The sequence below is a fragment of the Lepisosteus platostomus genome, chromosome 9 (assembly GCF_059453375.1).
Source record: "Lepisosteus platostomus isolate fLepPlt1 chromosome 9, fLepPlt1.hap1, whole genome shotgun sequence".
Lineage (NCBI taxonomy): Eukaryota > Metazoa > Chordata > Actinopteri > Semionotiformes > Lepisosteidae > Lepisosteus > Lepisosteus platostomus.
The window spans coordinates 23,945,494-23,970,554 of NC_142619.1; the positions used below are offsets into that span (position 1 = coordinate 23,945,494).

The 25,061-nt window shown below is 35.9% G+C and overlaps 1 protein-coding gene across 1 annotated transcript in view; it reads left to right on the plus strand.

Annotated features, from left to right (window-relative positions):
* Positions 1–25,061, plus strand: part of LOC148654656 (uncharacterized) — a 113,043-nt gene that overhangs the window by 23,932 nt on the left and 64,050 nt on the right. The window contains exons 7-16 of the mRNA XM_088647225.1: positions 3,362–3,489; positions 3,595–3,676; positions 4,212–4,301; positions 7,324–7,450; positions 9,791–9,929; positions 12,933–13,108; positions 14,523–14,590; positions 14,684–14,733; positions 15,427–15,622; positions 22,798–22,908. Coding sequence (XP_088503351.1) covers positions 3,362–3,489; positions 3,595–3,676; positions 4,212–4,301; positions 7,324–7,450; positions 9,791–9,929; positions 12,933–13,108; positions 14,523–14,590; positions 14,684–14,733; positions 15,427–15,622; positions 22,798–22,908 — 1,167 coding nt within the window. The remainder of the gene's footprint in view (positions 1–3,361; positions 3,490–3,594; positions 3,677–4,211; positions 4,302–7,323; positions 7,451–9,790; positions 9,930–12,932; positions 13,109–14,522; positions 14,591–14,683; positions 14,734–15,426; positions 15,623–22,797; positions 22,909–25,061) is intronic.

A 25,061-nucleotide genomic window follows, 5' to 3' on the forward strand; every position in this document is an offset into this window, starting at 1 on the left:
CAACACACCTGAGCTATGCTTAGCGATCCCATTGCATGCTGGTGTTTTCTTATTGTATGGTGTTGCCCTCAGTATTGCTCATAAACTGAAAACAAGTATGAAGGGGAAAGAAACAAGTACACAAATCAAGAAAAGTACTTGATTTGGAGCTGAAAAGAAAAGAGACAGAACCTTTCGGCTGTGGAGATTTCTATAGCCTTTTTGAATAAGTTAAGGGGTAGGATGACGGTGTCCAGTTTGGCACATATGTACAGTATGGCAAGAATGAATCTTCGAATTATGCATTCAGAGGCAGAGAGAAGGCTATAGATGAGAGCTATGCATCTGCTGTGTTCCCTGTGTTTTATTATTAAATTTAATCTATATTAAATTTGATTTTGTATACTGTACAGTAGTGTATAGGCTGTATTATTGTTTTCATAATACTACAGTACTGTTAAAATACGTACAGTACATACACATGCTAATACACTTACGTATGTATGCAAGGTTATTAAACTAGAATACCAATTTAGAATTGATGTAACATTAACTCCACACAGTAGATTGTTGAATTGTAGATTAGTTGGTAAGACAGTCATGTACTGTAGCTTATAAAACATTTTCACTTCCAATCTACTGAATAGGTTTTCAGAATTGTGCTGTTCTAGTAGAATATAAAAGGTTACAAAATGACATGTTAGCTAGATGCTTGACTAGATAAGTTGTCACTCAGAGCAATTCATGAGTTTGAATGTCTGCTTTGCTGATCAGGGACCCAAGTGCTCCGAGCATAGATTGGTAAAAGACAATCGCATGCAGCTGCCAAGCCAACAGCTGGCAACTAATCAAGAGCAGGTCTTTGCAGAGCTGTTGATTTGGGGAAGCCTGGGGCTACTGTAGCTTAGTATCTTGCCTAGTATCAAGCCTAGTATCTTGCAGCTGGGGTCACTGACAGCCAAGTCGGGGATATTTTTAACTGTTCCTACAGTGGAATTTTTATTCTGTCATCTTTAGTCATTTTTGTAGCCATTTTTTTATGGTTGCAAAATGTTGCAAAAAGGATTGCAATGGATTGCTTTTTTTAAGCATCACATTACATGCATGAGAATGGATATGTAAATGTTCTGACATCCCAACCACAAAATTGACACAAAAGTCTGGAGCACAATCTGCTCTTACAAATTAAGAGTTTTGAAACCTCAGTATCCTTTTTCAAGCATGTGTTGCAGAACATTACTACAGTTTTTACTGGATTTTAGCAGCAGCTTGTACTTTACTGCATAAATTGTCTGCAGATTAATTTGGTGAATACATTTGAGATTTTAGAGCTAAAGGGTTTCACAGATTGGCTCTGTGATATTTACATTTGCACAGTCTGCCTGGGTAAATTTATGTTTTGTACTGTATAAATCAGGCGTTCTCTACAGAGAAGTGTTTGCAATATAAGATCTTGGCCTTAACCTCCACACAATCTTAGTGATAGATGAATGAAAAGCAGACTATTACAGTTAGTGTAAGGGGAGAAAAATGTTGGGTTTTTGCAGGGAAAATATTTAAATTACAAGCATGAACATTTCAGGACTATTATTTATCCATGTATTAAAATGCATTGCTAAATGGGTAATACAGTGTCTTTATATTACTGTAATATGCTTTCAAAATGTGAAAAGTTTAGCCTTGCACAGTGTCTACAAGTCAGGTTCGCTGAGTATTAAAACTTCATATACAACGTGGATGCTAAGCAGCATTACGGAAGTGGTATAGTAATTATTAGATTTTGTGCTTCGGGGAAATTTGGTACAAAGAAATGATTTTACACCCAAATATTTTACAGTATTTCCCCAAAAAAGTATCACAAGAATCAAAAAGGAATGTTTTAGGGTTGTGGAGCAAGAAAGGCAAAGGCTTTAGATGTAAAACCTCAGAATGTGATGTGAACAGTGCCCAAGAGAAGCCAGAAGGGACCAATATAGGGACCAGTCCACCCACAATTAGTACAAATCATGTGGGACAAAGTGATTTGCTCTTGCTGACCAGATTGGATTTAAATGTACTTCAAGTGGTCCATACTAACCATAAATTATCACAACAGGCCCAACACTTAGATAATACAATTTTTAGTGATTTATGTTTTTAATGTTCATTTTACAATACCTCTGCTTAAAATGCAATTAGCTATCATTGACTCCTCTTAAGTCACATAAAGTCTGTCTGTTTCATTGAGACAGAAAAAAATGCAAAAATTATGTTTCTTTATTTATGCCTGTTAAATCGTGTTTTAGAGCTGTTGGAAATTAGAACTTTTAATTACTGACATGATACAAGCAGCAAACTAACATAAAATTAAAGAAAACATTAATAGAGCTGTGGATGAAGTCTCCCTTGTTCGATATTCTGATAATTATCTGCCTGCGTACAAGCAGCAAATGAAAGATTGAAACATGGTAGTTCAGTCCTGGCTCAAAGTAAAATGCAGTTGGATAAAAAACTCCTGTGGGTAGGTAGTCTAACTCTTGGCATCATACCTTTGGTATGATTTCAAAATTCTGTTGGATGTAAATAATCTGCTCTCCACTTAAATTCCCTTGCTGATTTTGTGCGTCTGTTGATTATGCAGTATTTTTTAGAGTTCTTCCATTGCTTAAATTATGTTTTGAATAACAGTACAAAATCTTAAACAGCTCATTTTGACAGTTAAACTCATAGCAAATAAAAAACACTGAGCATATAATGTTGATAAAATAACATTACTTGAGCATTTAATTATTCCAAAGACTCTGAGTATTCAACCAACAAACTCATGTGCTTACTATTTTAAACTGCAAATAACATTCTGTTTGTAGCCAATTAGCTATTGTAAGTTAAGACTTACAGTATAGTTTAGTTTTCATTAACATGAGTACCTGTAGCATTTTTCTTGTATTGTGTCTTATTATTTTTTGGATGCCACAATGCTTTACAGTGCGTTAAATTTCATTATTTGTGGCAGGTGGCCTTTGCAACTTGTAATTACACCTGGAAGGCAGTCTTTGAGACTTAATTGGACTTTGTTTACAGTTCCTGCATGTACAGTAAATTGTTCACCTGGTTGTGTTGGATAGTTTTGGAATATGAGAATTCTCACATTGACTTTTTGTAAAAAAAGTGTGACACAAGAAAGGAGAAAAGAAAAGGGAATACAAAAAGGTTATTTTGGTTTGGAAGCTAATAAAGGCTGTAATATTGGGCAGTAAAAAAACTAAAACTGTGGGCTCTGGCTCATGCTTACTTCAGTGAACCAGGACAGTTCCCATGTGACTGTCACATTATAATAATGAATTGAGTATGTTCACTTGTGGTTGACTGTCGGTTTCTCACATTGCATGTTCTTTTGTTATAGATGGCTGAATCTGGAAAAAAACTAAAAGTAAATAGTTTGAAGGATCTGATTGATGGCCACATAATGTGTTCCCTGGTGAACTCTTTTCTACCTGGCACATTCACGACTGAAGTTCTTCTGAATGACAGGTAAGGAAAACGAGACTGGAATTTCTTCTGTGAAAGCTCTTTTCATCAATTTATTATTTATTTTTTATACTATCAGTCTTTTTGGAACAAATTCTGCATTTAAAGGTGGACAGTTAACCTGGCACTAAAAACTATGGAGGATCTATTGAAGGTGTCTGCTTCATTCACATCAGAGGGGCTGTCACAGGTAATGCAGCATTTTTAGCTACAATCCTCAGTTATACAGTACTTGAATACTGTATTTTGCTGTTCAGAGAATTGTTTTACACAATGATGCTATACAGAATATTGAATATTCCCAGGTAAAGTATATTTTGTTTCTATTTCTTTCTCAATTGAGTTTTTTCTTAAATAAGGAAAAGTATGGAAAACATTATAAGTCACTGAAATTTGCAGGCAGCATATACTGTATGCTTATACCAAGTCATTAGTCTTGTTCACTCTCTTATACATTGATTTTTCTCTGTTCCATCTTATTTCCTGCATTCACCTTTCCAACCTTCTTTAAGTTTCTTGCATTTAGAGTCAAGGTTTTTATGTTGGTGTATGAGCATAGGGAGAAAATGCTGGACACAGGTCAAAGCTTTTCCTATTGAGGCCTTTCAGATTTTTTTAAACCTACAAAAGTACCTATTACACACTTGAAAGCTTTAGTAAAAGTGCATCTAAGTGAAAGACTTATTATAGCTTTGAAGGTTTTAATTTTTGTCCGTATTTTCAAGGCTGATTCTGCTGCTGTCTGTGCCTATATGTGCTGCATTTTCATGGCTGGATACAAATATAAACAGTACCAAGCAGTACAACAAGCTGTTGTAAGTATTCACATACACTCTATGACTTTCTCTCAATCACTTTTCTCTCAATACCAGTTAAGAGAGCAAAGGTTTTGGTAAAAGCTGGAGAAACCTAGACACAAAACAAATAATGAATAATGTCTGAAAAATATTGTTTCCACAAAACAGAAACAATTCTTCCTATGAAGGCTACATCCTATTCTGTTGGATTCTGCACTGCCAAATGCCTTTAAAAAGCAAGTCATTGTAATAGATCACATATTGTATAGTAAATACTATATACATACACAAGCACTGTACATAAAAGCATTCCCTTCTGTATATAGTGTACAGTGTATGTTTAAGCATTCTCCTATTGTGAAAATAAACACTGAAAAGTGTTAAATTCATTAAGCTTCTTTGAGAGGTATTTATTAGTAGGGGTGTAACCCCGGTGTCCTGGCCAAAATTTCCAATTGGCCCTTACTAATCATGCCCTCTTAATAATCCCCCTCTATGAATTGGCTACATTACTCTGCTCTCCTCCCCACTGATAGCTGATGTGTGGTGAGCGTTCTGGCGCACTATGGCTGCCGTCGCATCATCCAGGTGGATGCTGCACATTGGTGGTGGTGGAAGGGAGTCCCCATTACCTGTAAAGCGCTTTGGGTGAAGTGTCCAGAAAAGCGCTATATAAGTGTAAGCAATTATTATTATTAATTATTATTATTATTAGTTTTATATTTCTTAAATAATACATTTTAAATTTTTTTTTTTTTTTTGCACACATACAGTACTGAACTGAACTGAAAGCACACCAGTGCAGTGGCACAGTGGTTGGGAAGTTTAGGTCCTCACTATGCCACCTGGCAGTGTTACAGAATACTGCAGTCCTGCTTCTGACCCTTGGGGAAAGGACAAGGAGCCTCTGTACACTGTGGTGCCTACTATAGCAAGCCTATAGACACCTCACACATTCTAATAATAATAATACTGTTTCTTTATTAGCCCTATACAATTTCTTGCATTAGGAATTCATCTTTTCGCATATCCCAGCTTTTCTCCATGGAGACACAGACACACAGACAGGGAGAGAAGCTTGGGGTCAGAGCGCAGGGTCAGCCATTGTACGGTGCCCCTAGAGCAGTTAGGGTTAAGGGCCTTGCTCAGGGGCCCAATGGAGTAGGATTCCTCTGCCAGCCGCGGGATTTGAACCGGCAACCTTCCAGTCACAGGTGCAGATCCTTAGCCACAGAGCCACCGCTCCGCCCACAAGATGGCTGCATCTGTGTATGAGTGACAGAGCTGTCAGTCACTGTGACAAATGGAACATGCTAGGACAGGGATGGCAGCAGTTAACAGAACTTATTTTTTTCTAAAACACCAGAGTGTGTCAGTTCTCACCAATTTACCCTGTTTGTTTCTCAGCCTGCGGAGAAGCCAGTGCCTATTTGTTTGAAGGGGTCGTCAGAAAGGTCAAAAGGTGGCAAACAGATAGAAGACTGGTAATATGCCTGAAACTTAGCTAGCAGAACATATCATTGCTGGAATGCTGAGAGGGGAGGTTATCAGAGCCTAATGGTATTGCTAAAAATGGCAACCAGGTATAGAAGATCTAATGAATGTCTGTCCCATGTATTGTTAAGGGTTTCATGTATTTGTGTGTCCAAGTAGTCCGGACTACTGTACTATGTGTTGTTAGTCTTGTGAATTTTATGTTTTACACCTATTGTATCCTTGATGGTATAGCCCAAATCCTATTTAAAGGGTGTTGTGAGCACTAGGGTATGTTGGGAGTCAAGAGTTTGTTGTAGTGAGTTAGGAGTATAGAAATAAGAGCAAGGTGTGAGTGGAAATTATAAAGATTGTTCCTTTATTTATTTATTTTTTGATACCTGGTGAAGAGACACAGTTTGTGTTTGTGTGACCAGCTGCATACACTTCAATAAAACTGGCCTTTTGGTTTGTTTCATGGCTGACTTGCCATTGTGTTTATTTTTCTCTCTGTGAACAACACATCCTACAGCCAACGCTCCCCACACAGGAGGTGTTTGTGTGACAATATGTAACAGGGGTTTATACAAATGAGCATTTTATAGAAATGACATCGGCCTCTTGATACCCAGACAGTGTAGAATTCTGCTGTGGCAGAAGAACCACTTTTATGGCTCAGCAGGAGTTAGGTGCGGTCTAGGGTGTAGCACTGTGCTCTTCACAATCTAAGGCCAATAGGGGAAGAACACAGCTACACTCCTTATATAATGTTATGGTGCTTTGGAAGTGCCTATTGAAGTGTCTTTAAAAATCTAAATACAATAGTTAACACCTGGTTAGGGCAAACATATGAAGTTCACTGAGCTTCAGAACAAGAATCGTACTACTGTATGGTGTTTACTTAGTTGTGTTGGGTGTGAGACACATTGATCAAGGAATAAGAAAGGAATAGTTTCGTTTACCTTGGTTAATTAAGTTCTGGGTAAGTGATTAAGCATCAATCAACAGTTCAGGAACACAGCTTAAATTGGTTAGTTTTCACAAAAGTTAACTACAGTAGGCTTGGAATTTTTCTGTTCTTGAAAATACTTTGGACCTTGCTTTTTTTAGACATTTGTTTATAAGCTGGAAACCCAACACCAACACTCTGAAAATGAAAACATGAAATACTGCGATGCCATTTGGCCCATCAAACCCATTTGGCAGTTAGGAGTAGCTAATTGATTCAAGGATGACATGAAGCTGTTTCTTGAAATAAACCTGGATATGAGCTTCAGAAACTTGGCTGGGAAGCTTGTTCCAAACTCTTACAAGCCTAATTCATAATGAAGTACCCCCACTTCTCAGTTACACGTATAACTATTTATTCAGAAGAACTCCACTGGTTAAACCTAGAAATATCCCAGTATTGCCGCATTTGCGTCAACAACATTACAGGCTGAAACGATCCTGTGTGTAAAAAAGTGCACCGCGTTCCCCATTTTAAAAACACTTCTCCATAGTTGCAGCTTGTGTCTTCTGGTTGTGTAGCAGGAGAAAACATCCAGTTTGTTTTTTTTCTTTGTAGAAAAACCTAAAGTCCCAGATAGCTGTGATAAATTCCAATTTGCAAACCTTTCCACCAGAGATATTGGAGCTGGGCCAATTTCAGCAGAAAAGTGAATTACAGCTGAAGCTATTAGAATTGCAAAAAGGTAGGATTATTGTCTTCTTTATAATATGTTTTTTGACATTAAAGGACCAATCACATTTAAATTAAATTCATTGTGAATTATTTTTCCTGGTTGCTCCAAAAAACTACAGATTCCATTGTCTTGAATGCATTGATGTATTATACATACAGTATACACTATGCAATACCTTTTCTTTTAAGCACCAGATTAAACCCCAAAGCACAGCAGTTTACAACTGCTGAGAAACTAAAAGAGGATGTACTTCCCAAATGAACAAATTAATAACATCTTATTAGCTTTTCTACCATTACCCGAAGCTGATAATTTCTATATTTCTACATTTACATTGCTTTACAAGTTGTGTATCACCATCTTGGCTAAGTACAGAAAATAAGCCTTGAGATGCTGAAATGAAAAACTGCAGTGTTGCACTTGATGCACTGGAGTGCGACAGATTTTGCTTGACAGTCCTGACCTATTTTATTGTTTTTCTGATGCATCTCTGTGGTCAGTGCTTTGCCTGTGAGGTATTTCATACTCATGCCACGTGTCATTATTTATCTGTGACACAGTATTCCATATATTCTAATTAAAGTTAGTGTTTAGTGCCTTGGAAAGGATGCCAAGCTATCCTCTCCATAGGTTTGAAGGACACAGAATTAATTCAGTTGATGTACAACTTGAGTTCTGAATCCTTTCCTTATACCTTATAGTGTTTAACTTGTTTAGTCAGCTTGTGACTAAAATAACATTTTAGGGACTGAACTTTTTTTCCTGTCTATATTTTACTTATGGTTTGGGTACAGTTTGTGTATTTGATACCCATGTAAATTATACTGTAAATATATGGTATACATACTTAAGCAAACAAAATGTTTCTGTTAACCTCTATAAATGGCATTCTTAGTTACATTTTCAATAATAAATTAGGAACCAGTTTCTGCGGTAGCCATGCATTTCTAGTCCATAAAATTACCTCCACCATGAAGTGGTGTTCCTTGCAACATGTTGGATTCCTTTTTCTCCACAGTTTAACCTTTCCTTCACCAGTAAAGGATTGTTAAGGGATCAGCTGTCCATAAACTCTTGTTCCAAAGTTCTTCTTGCTCATCTTTGTACTTCCAATCGAATTGTGATCTGGCATTTCTGTTCATGGTGCAGTTAAAGGATTAATTTATTTTGGTGTAGACTTTATAATTTCAGAGTCTCAATCTTCAGTGTGAACTGTGAATTTTGATGTCTTCACCCCAACATTCTGGAAATTGTAGGTGACAGAAAAAAATATGACAGTCGTAAAGGAAAATGCTAAAACAACTATTATCAAATGCAGATGTTTTCATGGCAGACCCAAACTCAGCTGGCTGACAATTATACCTGTCTAGTTTATCTCCTATATTTTCCATATTTCACAATTTCTATGATTCTGATTCAGTTTTTATTATCTTTTGAATTTGAAATTGCTTTTCGTTTTTCGTTGAATGTTTGACTTTCATTTACAGACCCCAGATACTGAGGTAAAATTGGGTAAAATGTTCACAGTACTTTTATGATCTAATTAAACATCAACAAAAATGTGACCAACAAGAGACACCTATATAAGTTAATTGACTTTATTAAAAGTGAAACACTAAGGAATTCAATTTACAAGTCATTTCATTCATGAGAAATTTTTACATTCAGAAATTTTAAATTGTGAAAATCTGTTTAAACTTCACAGCACTTTTGGCAGGTATTGTATTATCACAGGTGAAATAAAGAGCCATTTAAGCCATATTTTAACTGATGAAAATGACAAACCCAGGATATTTCATCACATTCCATTAAGACTAAAATCTTGCTATAAAATACATCTTTTAAGGATTTTTTTTCAAAAGACAGATTTAAAAGAAGCAATGCAACACTCCTTTCCCACAATTTAGATGGAGGCAGTGTACATTGAAAGGTATTTAAAGGGACTTAAAAGTGTCGACCCATCCAGGATGTATGGGTGCAAAAAGTAGGACCAGGATGTACTGCTTTGCACCACACGGAATTAGACTAAGCTTTTAGAAGATGGATGGATATGAGCACAGATTCAAGATCAAACAGTGAAAGCTAAAACTGTTTGGGATCACTATCTGTAAATCATCAGTATGACCTATAGTTGTAAAATTCTTCTGTAAATATACAATTTAAAAGACAAAACAAACTGCATTGGTGAAGCATACTCTAAAAATGTACTAAATTAATTACATTTTTTCAAAATATATTGGAGGTCAAATGTGAGTACTTATCCAGAATTTCAGAATGTCCAGAGTGTACTATAAAGCAGCTGTCAATATGGGAATTGTTATTTCTTGATACGTGCATTATTGTTATTAGAAAATGAGAGACTCCATAACTTTTATGATGTGGAAGAATGTCAGATGTGGGCAGCGCATGCTGAAAAGGTTCAGAAAAAGATGTGGAAGTGCATCCGAAACAATATGAGAACACATTTTGAAACTGTGACAGTCCCAAGGTAAGATGTAAACATTGTTGGTGCTTTTGCTCTTTGCATTGAACTTTTAATTAATCTTTTAACTTTTAACTCTTCCCTGGATATGTTTAACTGACTATGAAAACCATCATTAAATCATGCCCTGTATGAAACTGTGGTTCAAATACAGTTAAACATGCTGTTAGAATGATTTTAAAATGTATTCAGCCATTCAAAACACTTTCAAACTCATTTGTTCATAAAGTCCTCTACTTTGAAGATAGCATTTTTTGTGTGCATAAGAAAAGAGGTGAATTTGATTCCCTGTGCTAATGGTAGTTGTTAAAGGTGTATATCAGATTTCATCTAGATGATGAGGACAAATCACAAAGGCATTTGAACAGAGTTTTGAAGTGTATGCACAATGTACTTTTATACATAATAAATGATCAGTTCCTAATAAAAATGTTGTGTGTCTTCTGCCATTAAAGAGAAGTGTATTATGCATAATTACTTGGAGTTTTTTTACAGGGAATGTATTTGATTATTACCACAAAAACAAGATGCCAAAATAATAAATTCTCTTCATATTTTTGTAGTTTCTTGCTAAATGTTGCTGCCGACAAGGAATGCTATACGGAAATTAGCTATTGGCAAAAACAAGTGCAGATTGCATATCATGTCTGGATGTCTTGAAATGCTTCATTGTATTACTGTGCATAGGTCCCTTGGAAACAATAAATACAAGTATATAATGGGAGCTACCTGGTGAATTTATGGCATTTACTTTCAAGCAAGAAAGGAAGCAATATTTTATTACATTGCTCATTTTGTACATCTTGAAAACATTAATGCTTACAGCATAAAAGTATATAAGACATAAATTAAATAAGGTGTTTTTTCCTTTTTTAATGAAATATCTTATGTGATATAAGGATTTTTTTCCTAGTTAAATTAATCTGCAGTAGGATTGTGACACGGTCCTCATAATTTAGCGAAGATCTGGATTTGTATCTCACATTCCTCAATGTATGCCATCATTCATCTTGGACAGAGCCTTCCTTACCATTTTTTCATGAAAATGTGAATTATGGTTTTATGGTTGACAATTTTATAATGTGAAATGAAGGTGGTCAAACCATTATTTCTAAAGACACTGACAGTTTTATTGTTTTATTCTACGATCTTTGCACATTGCACAAGTGTAATCTTTCCCCTATAAATAACTCCAGGTCTATGATGTACTGTAGCTGGCATTTCTCTTCTGTGATGCAGAGTATGTTTACCTACTAATTAATCTAATCTTCTGAGCTCTAATTACTGTAATTTAGAATCTGGGTTGGCAATATCAGGTCACTTTAATGTCTGGGTCTGGTTTGTCTGTAAGGAAGAAAACTCTAAGAACATTGTCACATTAAATTAGAATTTAAATTTAAATTTTTGAAATAATGTTTTGTAGTGAGTAGCAAATGGCATCAATTTATGGAATTTAATTACAATCTAGAAGCATTAGTCAAGGTTCCATTAATGACTGGTAATTAAACACAGGTGCATTTATACCTCTAAATAACATCATGATACTTTAAGTCTCAATGTGCCTCGAGCCTGTTTGAACTATAAATCACTATTTTAGCCATAAGAACACTTTATAATCCAAGAAACGCATGAATGCTATTCCTGTGTGCCCCAGTGACTAATATTCACACTGAGACCTGGCAGCTCATTTCACATGCCCACAACACTTTACTGTATTTAAACAAGTGGAATTCTGTGGACATAATACTACACTCACTGTTGCCACGTTTCCCAGTTCTACACAAAATAAAACTTTGGCTCTGTCTGCCTCTCTTGAGCTGATCTCTTCAGTGCTCTTTGTTCCATGTACAAAAGCTTCTGCTCTTTCAGTTTCTGTCAGTCTACATAGACTTAGAACTCCCTTTGGTCTCTCCACTCTTTCAGGTACTACAATGTCCTTTATCTGAAGTATTCTGTATTCTGTCCATTGTTGCAATTCTCTATGTTATATAGTTTCCAGAAATGAAGATTTCTTTGAATATTTTTCAGGTTTTCTTATTTTCTTTTGTACTGTTTCCTTTTCTGTGTCTTTTTTTTATAAATCTCGAACTGTTACTCCTTTGTTTGTTTGTTTGTTTGTTTGTTTGTTTGTTTGTTTTTTGGCCATCTCATTGTTTTTCTTCTGAAAATATGAAGTGATGAACAGAGTTGTAGGAACAGAGAAGAAACAGTTGTAGGCTTTATTACATCATCTTTCACCAGTGGGCCTCAGATCTCATTTAGTTCACTGTTAAATTTCCACGCAATCAGCTTTGAGATATATCCAAATTTATTAGTCAGACAAACAATTTAAGCAGAGAAAATGCAGAATTATGCAACAAAAAATAGAATATGCAAAATATTTTAATGAAGTGTACATTCTGCAGATATTTATGCAAATGATCCGCATAAACAGCAAAACGACAAATAAGTAATTTTGTTTCATTTGATTTAATAACATACAGTAACAGTATTGCTAGTCCCAAGGAGTTTAGTTTTAGTTATATTGTTTACTCTATAATGTGTAAGATGTTGGTCTCTCTCACGTTCCCTCATAAAATTTCAGAATTTATATCTGAGTTTCATGAAACATTTGGATAAGGCGAATCACATGTCTCTTTTGGACTCTGCAGCCTGCTCTCCTCTACTTATTTCTATGCTTCATCTGTGATTTTATTATATAGAATATATCACTTGGCCTTTGTTTTCTTTTTGTCCTTATTAAAGTCTCAAAATTGAGACATGTTTTTGATAACGTTATAGTATATGTAAAGAGGTTGTTCTGCAAGTAGAATGTGATAACAAGTACTATAGATCATGCAGCAGAAAAATTATGTTTAAGCATTCACTGCTGTTTTGTAAGGTTGCATTCACGATCTCTTATTAATTAATTAATTAATTAATTAATTAATTAATAATTTAAATTATTTATTTCCCATTAAACTTGTAATTGTTTAAAATAGTGATTGTTTTTTTTCCACACCACTCTAGGAACGCAACTCTTGCCAATGTTTGCCAGACTCTTGCAATTAATCTGAGTCTAACTGCAGGGACTGCCTTTCATCTGGCACGAGAAAATGATACTGTTCCCAGGAATCGGAGAGCCATACTTCAGAATAAGGAGACAGGGGAATTCATTGTCGATACCTCAAGATCCCAACGACATGGTAACCTTTTCATTTTTGAGTTTTGATTGTTTGAGGCATAGATTCTGAAGCCAGGCGTGTATGGTAAAACTGGACATAGATTACTCTCACTATCTTTTACAAGGCCTGCGGAATAAATTATTAGATAAATTATCTTCTAGGCTTGTGAAAAGCACAAGTCCTCTTATAAGGGGAAAATCATTTGTTTAACAGTATCTTTGAAGTTTTTGTAAATGCCATTTTTGCTGTCTCATGTATTTCAGTTTGTTAACAAATCTGATTTATGCTATGATCAATAACAGCACAAAAAACTAAAATGTATAATGTTGATTTGATGCATGCTTTTATTGGATAAAATGGTAGGGAACTTTTTGTGTGTGTTTTTATTACTCAATAAACTCATATTAAGTACGTTTACTATTGAATATATTACCCCAACAACAAAAATGTCAGAATCCAGAGTCCAATATTTATTTCTTGTAGCGTTGATTCACAAGACATATGGCTGTCTGCTGGTATTGTGAAATAAATTTAAATACCAAGTTATTTTAGAGGATTCACAATGGGTTTGATGACCAATTGACTATGGATTAACTGACCATTCCATTCAAGGATTGGAATTTCTATTGCTGCTGAAAACCGGAATTATAATTCCATGTGTTCCATTTCACCAGGAAACCTTAAAAACAGGATACACAATTGTTTTATTACACTTTACCATCAATATCATCATTTGGAGAGTATTGTCAGGGAATGAGGGGAAAATAAAATCTATGTTTGCCAATCTCATATTATTGCAGTACTCAAGGCCTTATTCAGACAATTGGTTTCATTTATATATATCATTAGAAATTTCAGCACAGAAAAAAACCCATAAAAACACTGAGGACAGGAAGAGAGGGAGGAATAGAATGAAGAGAGAGAAACCAAAGAGTGACAGTGAGGAAAAAAGAAAAGGAAGACAGGGAAACCAAAGAGAGACAGACAGAAAGAACAGCATCACCCCCCTCATCTTCCGCATGTTGAGGGAGAGGACCTTGTTCTTATTGGTTTTGGAGATTACTTCTGATAACGTCATTTGAACCTTTGTAATAAAATGAGCTCCCTGTCTTATTTGTTTTAGTTTTATTTCCTTTATTGTGGAGTTCTCACAATAAAATTCCACAATATAGTACAAAACAGAAACATTCTCTACTAGTTTAGTGATGCATTTTTAGAACAGGAAGATAAATTCCTATTCATTTTTAAGCATTTGTGTTATAACAAGGAGATTTAATGTTTTGGCATTCTTTTATTTATTTTGTCATTCTTTGTTTCAGTCACAGTTTGTAGCAGTATAATTGTAATGACTGAAATTTTACATTTCCAGAAGAAAATGGATTGGTTAATTTATAAATACTGTATAACTTTTAAAAATCCATAATTGTTTTTTAAGGAAAGGAGATAAATCTTTGTCAAAGTAATGGAATTTATACCAGTTCCAAGCCCAGTCACCTCTATAAGGTATGTACCATTAAATAAATATTGAATAAATATTCATTAGTATATGATATTTTAACATTTCAAGTCTGAATTCTGTATTTCATGTTTCACCAGATATTTCTTGAAATACATTCCAAGAACAAAATCTTGAAAAGAAACACAGTGTAAGTATTTAGCATGTCAGTCAAATTCCGTTATTTAAAAAAAAGTTTAAAAATTTCCCTGGTAACAAGCTGGCAGTGTTTGCAATTGTGTGGGTGCTGGAGAGTGGGTGTCTGAGTGTGGGAGTGTACATGTCTGTGACAGTGTTCAGAATAATATGCACATATTCCAGCCATTTACTTTTACAATTCTTCATTTTTGGTGTTTATAAAGATACAGAATGCCACTTTATGTCACCTTTGATCACAGCGCAACGTGACAATTACCTACATACTGTATCATAAATGAAGGTTTTGTAATGTAGAATAATTATTTGACTTCCTCTATTAAAATGCTGTCAAACTTGTCAAACTTGATCCCTGAGAAAAGTTGTAATGCTAAAATGGCTTTAATGAAAAGCTACTGTAATCCAGGAATATCAGATTGGACCTGTTATTTTTTACATTTGTATAAAATGCTGTCCGTGTTACACCAAGTGCCTCAGGAGTGCAGAAATGCACCCATTGCTGTTCATATTTGTGCACTTTTCCCCCTTTATAGATTTTCAAATAAGATTAACTTTGTATTGTGCTTTAAATATTTTTTTTTAATCTTTGTTATATTTTCTCCTCTCCTACAGTTTATTGTCATGTTACTTATTTTAGTGAGACGATCACTCCTAATCAGGTTGAGTAATAAGACATTTTTGATTGCAGCCTTCTCTACCAAGTGTTTCCTAGAGGTGTAAACCATTGGCGACTGGTCCTGTTCAAATTTCTGAAATCCAAAGACTACGATGCAGTGAGAAATGTGATCCTGTTCCTTAGGAAAACTTATCCTGAAGTCATTAACTCCCAAGACCCTTCCAATGGAAATGCAGCTCTTCATTTGGCAAGCAAGAACGGGCATTTTGTAAGTTGCACAAAATTTTCCCAACTTTGTGATTCCTTCTTTATTGGGGTTTGCTTGTGGGATAAAGCTAAAAACAATCACTAGCTGCCGAACAATAATGAACAATCATATTTGATACGTTTTCAGCTATTTCTATATTTAACAAAATTCAGTAGAGTTTATAACTAGAACTGTAGTATATATACTGTATGTTAAAGATGGAAACTACAAAAAAAGTTCCAAAAATATAGATCTACAAATACCAGTCTACGATGCACAGAAAATATTGTCAAATGTATGAAAATGTTATGCTCCAAGCTATTTCCATAGTGTCATACTGTTATTGTAAAATCTACACCTTTCAATGTAGACAGACATTCTAATGCATCATGCCCATTGCAGAATCCGTAGTCATACAAAATTGTCCATGAACTGTAGAACTTTGGCCTGGAAAATGCTACTCACTTAATAGTGAATAGTTCTCTTTAAGTAGGGGATAGATATAAGCTCAAGGAAGTACAGTCCAAACATGCAAGTTATGAAGAGCATGACATACTAGATGTAACTGTGATATTAACATGTAGCAAAATACCTACACCCTCAGCTATTTAGTTGTATTGATACTGTACATCATGGCACTAATGTGTTGAATTTGTATGTTATTACTGTAGTACACAAATCCTATGAATTAGTCAATTCAGCACTTCTAACACTGTGCTGTTAGCATTCTGTGGCATCAGCGACTCTTTAGTAAAACATCGTTAAGATGGAATTAGAGCAGCCTAACAGTTATGGCATGCAGAGAACAGCATTCTACAAATTTAAATTCTGCCTATTTGCTAATCATCTGATTATACTACTAATATACGTATCTCACAGTGTGTGAGAAGTCAATGTGTATTTTATAGAAAGGGCTCTATAAACCTTTGCAGAGAGAAATTATTATTTTAGGCAAGGACGACGTAATTCCTGCTTCAGTGTGGCAGATGGAATGTTTTGATGGCGATGTCTCTTATTTTTAAATGGGGAAAAAAATGTTTGAAACACTGAAGGCAACAATGGAGAAAACTGTGTCTTGCTGACTGGCTAAAGAAGCCATTAGCCAGAGCCCAGTGAAGGCCCAGCGACAGACGAGAGCTGACAGACATGGCTGAAGCAGGATGGAAAGCCGAGACTGACGGAGATTGCTGAGGCAGGACAGACAGCAGTAGCAGATGGGATTGATCCATGATAGTAGTTACTGTCTCTAGGCTCATCCAGGCAGGATGGCTTTGGATCCTGGCCACTGGTCCGGTGCTTGGCTGGCAAGTGCAGGCAGGCAGAGTGAGTTCAAGACAGACAGACAGACAAATTCTCGGGAAGGATTCAAACTGACAGTCCTTTTGAGACTTTGTTTAGTAATGCTCAGAGTATTATCCAGGTCTGGAGGTACCTCAATGACACAGCACCAGTTCAGTGGAAGTTTGGCTTTATATATGCTGAGCTTGATGGGATTAGCACCCATCAGGTGGTTGGGACAATTGGCCCCAGCAGATCTGGACAGCCCGTGGAGGTGACTCCTCATGCACATGTACCTGGTTTCCAAGGAGACCGAGAACTGTGAGGGCTGTGGTGTGTGGTGATTATTTTATGCTGGAAAACCTAAAATATTAACATAACTCACACAAGCTAAAAGCAAGCAAAATAAAAATAAAAATAACATTATATCATACAATATGTAAACTAGATCTATTCATCAATCCTTCTGTACATATTATTCTATAACTGTCATTAAACATCCCTTGGATGTTCAGTTTGTGAAGTAACTGACATATTAGAGACACGTTCTTTGGGTAGGTCATTATTCTTTTTAAAGCTGAAAATGGTCTTTAAACGTATACATTGGCAGATGTAACAATAAGGCATATGTTACAGAATTGTACACTGCAGTTAACATTTTGTTTGTATTATTGTGTCTTACAATTTAAAATATATGTTATCATATATTATACATATATTTATTTTTTGGATTGACAATGCAGTTTTGTTTGATTTTATTTTTTAGAATGGCAGTGTGTGCCAGGGTGTACACTAAACTGGTAGTGTAGCCTTGGAGGACCAGTACATTTAAAGTGCCTGTTATATTGTCCTTGCTCACTATAAGCTAACCAAACATGCTACTATAAACAGCGAGGAGTTTTGAAACCAGACCTGAGGCTGAATCAACCCTGATGTAAATCTTCCTACCCTAACTTGGTCCATACCTGTTTGTGCCTCACCGGAATCCCCTGTAAACCTAACCTGAAATGAGAGGAGAGCAGTGCTGTGCTTCCTCCTTTTAACCTTGAACTTTAACTTTCTTGCCATATGAAACCGGTACATGTACTGGTGCAATGGAGTTCTTACTTACAGGAAGTCTCTCGATTGTTAAAAGAAAGTGTAAACACAAAGTGCAGACAGTGCACCAAGACAATATACAAACAAACACTAGACAGTGTACAAGTAAACAGTCTGAATGTAAACAATGTAGGCATGTAAACAATGACTGCAATAAATAAAATTACAATGAGGTAGAAGGTGTTGGTGTGTCCGAGGGGCATGGCCAAATGTGTTCGCCAATCGCACTGCTTGTGGGTAGAAGCTATTGAAGAATCTGGTGGGAAGTGTCCGTACACCCCTTGCCTGAGGGCAGTGGGGTGAAGAGCTCATGCCCGGGGTGGTGACTGTCCTCTGTGATGGCCAGAAATCTACCACGGCAGCGGTCCTCATGTTTAAGAGCTGTTTAATCTCTGTGAGACTATAGCCAATGATCTTCTGGGCCACATTCACCACTCTCTGCAGTGCCTTTCTCTCTCTCAAAAAGAGGTGTTTTGCCATACCACTCGGTGATCCCGTTTGTAAGGACGCTCTCAGTGGTGCAGTGGTAGAAGATCATCAACATAGGTACTGGCATAACCTAACCCATACAGGAAAGAGGAGGGTGCTCTACTGTTTAACCAAAAGGAGAGCTACCTGGATCACACTTAGGACCTATGGGAAATGTTTTTTTTCCCTACTCTAACAGTAACCCTAAAACTAGTCTTCCACAACTAGACAATTAGATGATTGGACCTATGTTTGTTTTGTATATTTGGAGAAAATGAGAGAACACAGCTGTAACAGATCTAACTCTCTTCCTGCCTTGTGTGAATGCCTGCACTTTTTTCTCTCTCTGACTGGTCTCTAAGCTGCACACCTGATGTGCAAAAAGAAACAGCTGCTCCGTTACACAGTGGCATCCTCAACTCACAGAACTTCTTATTTGACAGTATACTGTTATTAACAGTCTTTTTAATTTCATTCATGCAAAATCCAATCTTCCAGGTTTTGATTTGCAGAATATTCAGAATCACATAGGTGTGCACAAATATTTCATAGAAATATGGTGTTTGGGGTCCTCAAAGGTGTGCAGAGTTCCTATAACTTTAAAGGAATTCCAATCCCAGGCTAATGGATTTTCAACAGTATCTCAAAACAGCTCAACAAGTGCTTGATGATTCAGTTTTGCATTGTGTACCGGATGCATCATGTAGCTCCATCGTATCAGCACCCCCCCCAACACTTTATTTGTAGGGGCCTCCCAGTTGGTGCCTCACAAGGGGCTCAACTGGAAAAGGCACTTGCCCAAAAACAAGTTGAGCCCCATGATCCCAGTCTCAAGCCTAGGTCATGTCTCTAGCCAGCTGTAACCAGGATTCCCAATATGGCAACACACAACAGGCTGAGCCCTTATTGATGGTAGGGTGGGAATAGTTGGCCAGGGCTCTGTGCAAACATAATGATCCCTATTACCTTCTGTGCACTTGCAGATATGGTACTGTACCTCCTTCTTGGTGAGGGATGTACCTCTCCTCCAAATCATTGTTGAATCTCTGGTACTGTATGTGGTTGTCTTCCCTGTGACATGTTGACAATTAATGTCTCAAATTTGGGGAGGTTAATGGCATATACTTACACCTCATTCACCTTGTCATGTACAGTACTTCTACAGTATACTGTACATGACTGGGTAGCATTTGATACATCAGAATTGTTCCAGGAAGCAAATAAATTGTCTTCACTAATTTCTTTTGTTAATTAAATTATTGATTACATTAAATAATGGCATTCAGTATAACATTCTTTACCGCCTAAATCGGGACATTCTGAATGTGTTTTGCCTTTGTGGAGAAAATGTCAGTTTTCCATGTGGTTTGCTAACTTGTCATCTTATATACTGAGCAGATGTGCTAATACAAAATAACGTCCCTTGTTCACTGAACCTTTCCTGTCTTAATGCTAATGAAATTCAAGTTCTTAGCTGCCAGCCTTTATTTGGATGCTGGTATTGTTTGAGTTCTGAAAGGTTGTTCCCTTCAGCCACCTCTCCATTTACTGGCTTCTCAGATCCTTCCTTTCCTTCACGTTATCTCAGGTCCTTGTAAAAAGCTAGATAGCCTCTATGGATTGCTCTTGTCTTCAGTTTGACCCTGACTGTAACTTAACAGAGTCTGTTAAGTGTAGGAGATGGGTGTTCTAATTTGCTGTAACAACCAGGAATTGTAACTGTAAATTGAGAATCAAAACTCAAAAACTATGATGTGAATAATAATAAAGTTCATACTCAATGGACGTTGATCCATCTTACTCACTCACGAGATCCCCAATTGGTGGATCGCAAGATGATGAATAATGACCTTTGACTTTTTAAGTTGCTTATATGTTGTTATGCACTATACCCTGGAAGCTGTTGCTGGTTCTACTGACTACTAAGTATTTTTAAGGTTTGATGTCATTAAATCAGATGTATTTTCTTGACCCAGTCCTGGCAGATTAACAATTGTACTTGCGGTTTTTGTCTTCTTCAGTAAAAACATTAGTTTTAGTATCCAAATTTTGTATTTTGGTTTTGTCTGAGACTGAGCTTCAAGGTTTCTTCTTCAAAATTATCTAACAAAGTTTTTGGGGTATCATTTTGACTTTCAACTACAGATAACAAACACAATGAAGCTAAAGCAAGACAGACTGATAAAATGTTCACACATATTTTATTTGTTCCTAACAATCCAGTAGTAAACACATGACACATGTCAGTTGACTCAATACTTTTTCGGCTTTGGAATAAAATAATTAGAATTTACTTTATTTAAAATAAAATGTTTGGTGAATTAATAATTACTGGTATATGCTACTGCTACTACTACAACAATACTGATGCTACTGCTACTTGTACAATAATACTGCTACTAATAATAATAATAATTGTTATTATTAGAATTGCACAGCACTGGGACTCTGGGATCAATTCATGGGATACTATTTGCATAGAGGTTGTACAGTAGGTTCTCCTGGTGTTCATGTGGGTTTGCTCCTGGTGCTCTGGTTTCCTCCCATTGTCCAAGTACATACTGGTAGGTTAATTGACTTCAGGAAAATTTAGTACTTGTGGGAGTGTGTGCATGTTAGTGTCTATGTGTGCCCTACAATGTACTGGCACCATGTTCAGGGTGTATACTTGCTCCTGTAGTTTGCTGGAATAGGTTCCTGCTCCCCAGCAACCCTAAATTAGATACAAATGGATGGATTATTATTGTTTTTAGAGTCCATACTAAAAATCTACTTTCACTGCCTCCATATTTTAGTTGTACGCTGTATTTTAAGGCTGTATGGTAGTCCACCCTTTACTCTGGGTTGCCTCTCTCCCCTGACTTGACAGCATCACATTTAGAAGAACCATCAGCTTTATGCCAATTCTCAGATTTTTACATGTCTTGTTTCCTAGTTTGTTCAGATTCGGACAGTTCTGCCACTTTATGATTGAGAATGAACCATACTCCCACTTTACAAACTAAACTTTAATTGCAATCTTCCTGGCTTAGCAGGATCTACCTAAAGATTTACAAAATAAAGAGATGTTGCTGTAGAAAGCTTGAGATGAAAAAGCAGCATATAAGTACTAATTGCTCACCTCTGTTAAATCAAGGACAAATGAGAACAAATGTTAAGCACACAATAGAATTTCCTTAAACCTCTAAAAGGAGGAATGTTTTTACTGTATATCACACTTTGATGCAAATAACATGATGAAATAACTTTGACATGCAGTATATAAAATTAATCAATATCATTCACCCATCCATCTATCTTTTTTAATCACTTTTTCTTTAGCCTAACACAGCATGTACAGGGCACAAAATGGTAGTATATAGTGAACAAAACTCCAATCATAGAGGACAACACATGCATGTATTTACATGCTCATCTGGGGAATCATTGACACCAGTTAACCTGTATGTCTTTGGACTGTGGGAGAAAACTGAGTTTGATAGAGGTGTATACTATAAACAGTGATTTGTATTAAACTATATTTTGTATTTCCAACCCAGACTTGAAAAAAACAAAACTGGAATTAATACCTGGTGTGACTGCAAAGGTTAAACTATGACCAGTTAGGGTCTAATCACCCACTTACCAGATTGGTGCTAGTGATAACCATTTCTCATTTCATAAGGAAACTTTTACACCATATTTTTCAGAACTATATGGTTTAAACAATTACCATTTCACCACATTTCAGAAAAGCTATTAGAGGGCCTTTGTGCAAGACACAAATAGGCAGCTCCTATATGACTTACAGTAAAAGCTCATATATAACCTTGGGGGAAGGCTTTTCATGTTTTCAAAGCCTATTTAAACTTTCCTAGAATTTGGGGTCTGTGATCAATAAGATCACAGAGATGTTTGATATTAAATTTTGATCATTCTATGAAAAGCGTAATAGCCTATTGAATTTGATACCATCATATCTGTTGTAGCTCATCACATCCAAATGTGTGACATTATATATGAACATTGATTTATCATTCATTAATGTTTTGAAAGGAGTTTTTTCTTACGGATTGATTGTTGAGTTATTTTTTTCTGATGTCATGGTCTTGGGCAGGTTTGCTACTTAACCATCCACTTTCCATAAACAATGTAGAGGTAGAGTCCAATTCATAGGATTATAATTTCAAGAAAGCAGATTATAACAACATGAAAAGAGTAATCAGATCTATGTCGGGGCTTAAAGGCATGTCCTACATTGACAATCTTATAAAAAGTAGCTGCTGGACCCTACCACCCTAGATGGGAAGATTTGACTTGCTTTGGTTTGTAACCTTTCTTCTGTTTTTATGTCCCTTCTTCATATTGGAAAGGAAACCATTCTTCTTCTGTTGGAGAGTGGTGCCTCTGCAGATCTGAAGAATATAAGTGGATGTACACCATTCTTCCTTGCTGCTGCTGGCCAACACCGCTCTGTGTGCATGGTGAGATATTGGCCCACATTACTTTTTAATGTTCATTGTTCTTGCGGTGTAAGATTCTGAAAAGAACAGATCTGCGGTTAACAGTAAATGCCATCATGACTGCATTGAATGGTTAAGCCACAGTCTGTGCAAAAATGAAGCATCTCCTCCAGTATTCACTAAGATAGGGATATGCACATTAAGCATTTAAATGTATGATTTATATATTGTTGCTGTACAGGAAGCAGTACAGGGTTTGCAGACAAAAGTACACCAGAGAATTGGGAATTGGGCAGTAAATAGGATCTCTCCATTTTCCTACCGCTTTATCCAATACAGGTTCACGGGGGAGCCGGAGCCTATCCCGGCAAGCAAGGGGTAGAAGACAGGATGCATCCTGGACGAAACGCTGTCCAACACAGGGCACACACACATTAACACACTCACATTAAGGTCAATGTTCCCAGAAGCCAGTTAATCTACCAGTATGACTTTGGACTGTGGGAGAAATCTGGAGCACCCAAAGGAAAACCGTGCGAACACAGGAAGAACAGACAAACGCCACTCAGATGTCAGTGTCAGCACTGGAACACTGGAATTAGATACTGTACCTATGAATGATAACCATGCCGCCCCTGTAAATAGTAATATACAGTAATATGGTGACTATTGACTATTAGTGCCTATTAACTGATGATCTTTTTTCTTACATGTACGAGAATTGAATAAGGAAAAAGGAATTGGTCCACTTGTTAGGCTAGTAGTGCTGTAGTCAGGTAATACTGGAGGAGTACTCAAGAAGCAGTAAAATAACTGACCACGTGCAGAGCATATTGCCATCCTTTAGCGAATGAGGTACCAACATCTTAATCCATACTGTTGTTAATGGCAACAGAAAGTTTCAGAAAACAAGAAAAGTTTTGAGGCATGTGGATTAACATGTTTATGAAGAATAATGTTGTACAATACAATAAATCTTGTTCACTCAAAGCTGATGTCACCCATATCTGTCTTAAAAGATAAATCCTTCATTTTAAAAATACAGAACACAACTTTTATGTAATGCTTCTAAATGAAACTAAAATACAGCCACTTCAATAAAATGATAAGATACACAAATATCATTAAATTAAAAAAGGACTTTGAAGGTATTGATACGTTTCTTTTTTAATGCAATGGAAAATAAGTTTGAGCTCTACAGTTCTTTTAATCTGAAATGTAATGGTGCAAGAGTATAAGTACTACTAAGCTTTTTAGCTTCCTTAGCATTAATAATGTGGTAGAATGACAAGCAAATATAGTACATGAAGTGCTGTCAATTGTCTATCTGACATAGTTTTTATTTCTTCAGATACTTATTTTTTTATTTCCAATTCTAGAAGTTTCATTGCTTCTCTATAGAAATGTTATAATGAGATGTTATTTTTTCTTACAAAGCTTACATCCAAGTTTTTGGATACAGTATTACAGTATAGCAAGAATTGAAGCACTATTATTATTAGGTATTATTCATGATAGAAGTAGGTGTTCAAGAAATAAAAATAGGCAGTAGAAATTTACATTTTATATACTACAGATTTAATGTTTCACTGTTTTTCCCCAATAAATAGATGATGCAAATGGAATACTGTGCAAAAGTTCAGGGAAGTAAAAGTAACTTTATAATTGCATTTTAAAAATAATCTGCTGTTGTTTAAGACATACAATATGCAGAAAATAAATATAATAATTTTAAGCAAAGAAAAAAAAACTGTTATATTTGTCTTGTTCAGATATGAGTACCAAGTTTATATTTGCATGTCAGTAATCCTGTAGTGAAAAAGATGCAAGGAAATGCATAGTAACTAAACACATGAGGATCACTTCCTCATTTTCTTTTTCTCTTGACATTATTCATGTCTTGGCTACTGTTTGCTTATATTTTAAAGTATTAATGTCTTCATTAAGAAATCTCCAAACAGTTTATCTTCATGGTTTGAAAGTTGAAACAGTAAGTTAACATATACAAAATTGTAACTGCAGAATGCATTTTTGTTTGTTTTTTTAATTCCTACAGTAATTCTGGTAAGTGTATTTCTTTCTCATCCACTTTTCATTTTTACAAAACCATTCATGTCTTTTGTGTTACTGTGTTGCTGAGTAACCTGAACAAAGCAATCAAATTAATAATATTA